The sequence below is a fragment of the Triticum aestivum genome, chromosome 6A, assembly GCF_018294505.1.
Source record: "Triticum aestivum cultivar Chinese Spring chromosome 6A, IWGSC CS RefSeq v2.1, whole genome shotgun sequence".
In the NCBI taxonomy this organism is placed as follows: Eukaryota; Viridiplantae; Streptophyta; class Magnoliopsida; order Poales; family Poaceae; genus Triticum; species Triticum aestivum.
This window is the reverse complement of record NC_057809.1, coordinates 424,743,716-424,746,756: the sequence shown is the minus strand read 5'-3', so window position 1 is coordinate 424,746,756 and position 3,041 is coordinate 424,743,716. Positions and strand designations below refer to the sequence as shown.

The 3,041-nt window shown below is 40.2% G+C and overlaps 1 protein-coding gene across 2 annotated transcripts; it reads left to right on the top strand.

Moving 5' to 3' along the window:
- The first annotated feature begins 314 nt into the window (after positions 1-314).
- LOC123130687 (uncharacterized) lies at positions 315-2,270 on the top strand. 2 transcript variants are annotated; one of them, XM_044550511.1, is made up of 3 exons: positions 315-644; positions 1,691-1,760; positions 1,886-2,270. In XM_044550511.1, exons 1-3 carry the CDS (start codon positions 321-323, stop codon positions 1,915-1,917), a joined length of 426 nt encoding a protein of 141 aa, XP_044406446.1. In that variant the 5' UTR covers positions 315-320; the 3' UTR covers positions 1,918-2,270. The 2 variants fall into 2 exon arrangements, with proteins under 2 accessions (XP_044406446.1, XP_044406445.1); XM_044550510.1 differs by having other exon boundaries at positions 1,691-2,270.
- The last annotated feature ends 771 nt before the right edge of the window (positions 2,271-3,041 follow it).

Below are 3,041 nucleotides of genomic sequence, written 5' to 3'. Positions count from 1 at the left end.
AAGAATTATGAAAAATAAAAAATAGTCAGGAAAGTTCATGAGGGGGCCACAAGCTTCGGTAGCCCCCCACCCCTGGGGCACGCCACCCAAGCTTGTGGGGCCCTCGTGGACTTTCCCGACTCTGTATTCTTCCCAAAGATTTGTCCCGCAAGGAAAAAATCATTATATATACATATATACATATATATAGTGCCACTATTCTGATTCTGGGATCAAAATAGTTATTTAGATCGTAGCGCTATATATAGGGTCGATGAGGTGTCCTGAGATCGGAGCGTCCAAATGAAAAAAAACAAGCACGCACATCCCCCCCACCCCCCATGGGAGGGATCCCATGCAGGTCTCCCCACCATGCTCCTGCAGGTCGATTGCGCCGCCGCACAAAGTTCACCGGCCAAAGCTGGGGCCGGACCCGTCGTCGATGCGTCACCTCGGTCCAAGGCCGCCTGCGCCTGGTGGTTGGACGGGCCTCCCGCCGGCGCCGCCCCTGCATCTATCTGATTCGGCTGTCCAAGGCCACATGCGCGCTGCTGCTAGGCCACGCACTGTTGTGTGCCTCCTCTTCCAAGGCCACTCCCTTTGGATCGGGGCCAGATCCTCGTGCGTGTGCAGCCATTCCAACTGCATCGGGCAGTGCTCTCGCTGTAACAATACTTGGACTGCTTAGAATCTTCCATTTGCGTGCTTCAACTCTGCAATTGATGCATCTCCTGCGACTGACTAGTCCCCTGGTCCCTGCTTCTTTGGAGATAATCTTCATATAAGTTTTGTGAAAGCTATGCTCTTGGATCTGTACACAAATGTATACTATTACGCTGCTGCTCCTCAATGATATTAACTTACCCAGACTCCCAAATCACAAAGAAAGCAGAAGTTCGGGTTCTATCGAGCTACAAGTTCAGAGTTTCTCCCTTCTCTGAATAATTCAGATTTCTGCACCTGCATAAGCGTGTAGTAATTTCCCTTATACAAGTATGACGTCTAGTTCAGTTGCAAAACACCATCTTTTTTTGTTTTTGTTGTCGTACTTCTGCTACTTGAGAGATGGATACCACTAAGGTAAGCTGTCAACTTCTACGTATGCACTATGCACTAAAACCTTATTGCTCACAGGTGCACGATGACTCACATGCGTCTCACAAATACGACACCAATCTGCACTGAACTTGCCCTTGTCTTGTGTATTTAATTTCACTACTTCAGAGTGCTTTAATAGTTATTGTTCACTAGTTGCTTCTAGTCAGCATAATCCATCGGGATGTTTTTTTCTTTGTTTTACTAAATGACGTTAGCAAAGTTTTAACTTTTAGCAGTGTCTATTGCCTAATTGTTTTAGATCTAACTTTTGGGGTGCTGATTAGATAAGTAGGGATGAGGTCTGCTGCTATTTTAATGAGATAACCAGACAAGCTACAAAGATAGATGTAGGCCAGAAGGAATCTAGTTTTAATAGTGTTTCGCTAAACGTTTGTCCCTTCCCATGCTAATCTTGACGAAGACGTGTACATGGCCAATCGCTTGGCTTTCGTTATTCTAGCTGTCTTTTATATTCAGGATTCATATCCTGTTAGATGTCATGTGTTTTGACTTATCATGGCATAGTCTTTATATCACAGATATGCACTATAAATGTCTGAACATATCACCATGACAGAGCATGGTGCTCATTTTCTGCTTGGTTTTACCTCAGGTGATTGCATTCAGCGATGAGGAGGGCGTTAGATTTCAGACAATGTTTCTGGGAAGCGCCGCTGTAGCTGGTATTCTACTTGAATCAATTTTGCAATTATCTGACAAGAGGTTGCCCATTTTGCATAAACAACCCGGACTATGTTTTGAAAACGGTTTGCTGATGCAGTCTATATGTTGCATTCAACTTCTTCAGTGGCACTAACGTTCAAGAGGCTCTTCGGCTGAACTCCTTCGAGGCTAGCGTTGATGCTCTTGGTCAAGTCAAGTACAGCCTGGAGTCTTATTCAGAATTAGAAGTTCAAAAGAAGAGTTCCATGAAAGTCAAAATCAAGAAAGAGCGTTATGAAGTATAATTACTAATAAGACTAGTGTGTTTGGTGCGTGCGTGCGGACTGTGATGTCTCCTGTGTGTGTGCTCACTTTGTGGGTGCTCATGTGTTTGCATGTGTGTTGTGAGCTCACATGTGTGCACTCAGATTTTTTTCTTTTGTTGAGCATTCGTGTGTGCTCTTGTATGTGTGTGTGTGTGTTGCTATGTCCTCCAGTGTGTGTGTGGTCTTAATACATGTTCACAAAAAAGGTTGCCTATCTAAAAAACTTACAACTTTTATATTTGTCCATCTCTCGGTGAATTAAAAAAAATAGACACTCACTTTTCAAAATGTAGAAGCTTGCTCACTAAATAAATAGAAATATGCTTTGACAAACAATAAAAAAATAGTTTGCACAAGTTTGGGATCTTAGAGAATAAAAGATCAGGAAGTTTAGAAAACACAAATGAAAATGTTCGAAAACCAAACATGGGGTGGTTTGCAATAAAAAAAGTTCAGGGGCATTCCTCACACAAATTTTTTCAATAAAAGGATTAATTCGAAATTTATGAAAAAATCAAATTATTTTCCTATACTAAAGCATAAAAAGCAAGAAGTTCAAATTTTTTAAAATAGATCAGTTCAAAATTTATAAAAGAAATGAATTTTCCTGTTTCTAAAAAAAATGAGAAGTTCAGATTAAATTAACGGAGCGGTTCAATGGTTACTAAAAACTCAGATTTGTAACCGCTACTAAAGAAAAAACTAGATGTTCAAAATAAAAACGAAGCAGTGACAAATTCATATAAAAAGGATTTTCAACGTTTCTGAAAAACCTAGGAATTAAAATTGAATAACCAAAGCGGTTCGATATTTGATAGAAAAACTCGTATTTTCCCGGTACTAAAGAAAAAAAAAAGATAAGTTCAAATAAAAAGCCGGAGCAGTCAAATAAATATTTTTAAAAAGGATTTCCCCTATTTCTTAAAATCCGAGAAGTTCAAATTAAAAAAGTTAATCATTTCAAAATTTATATGA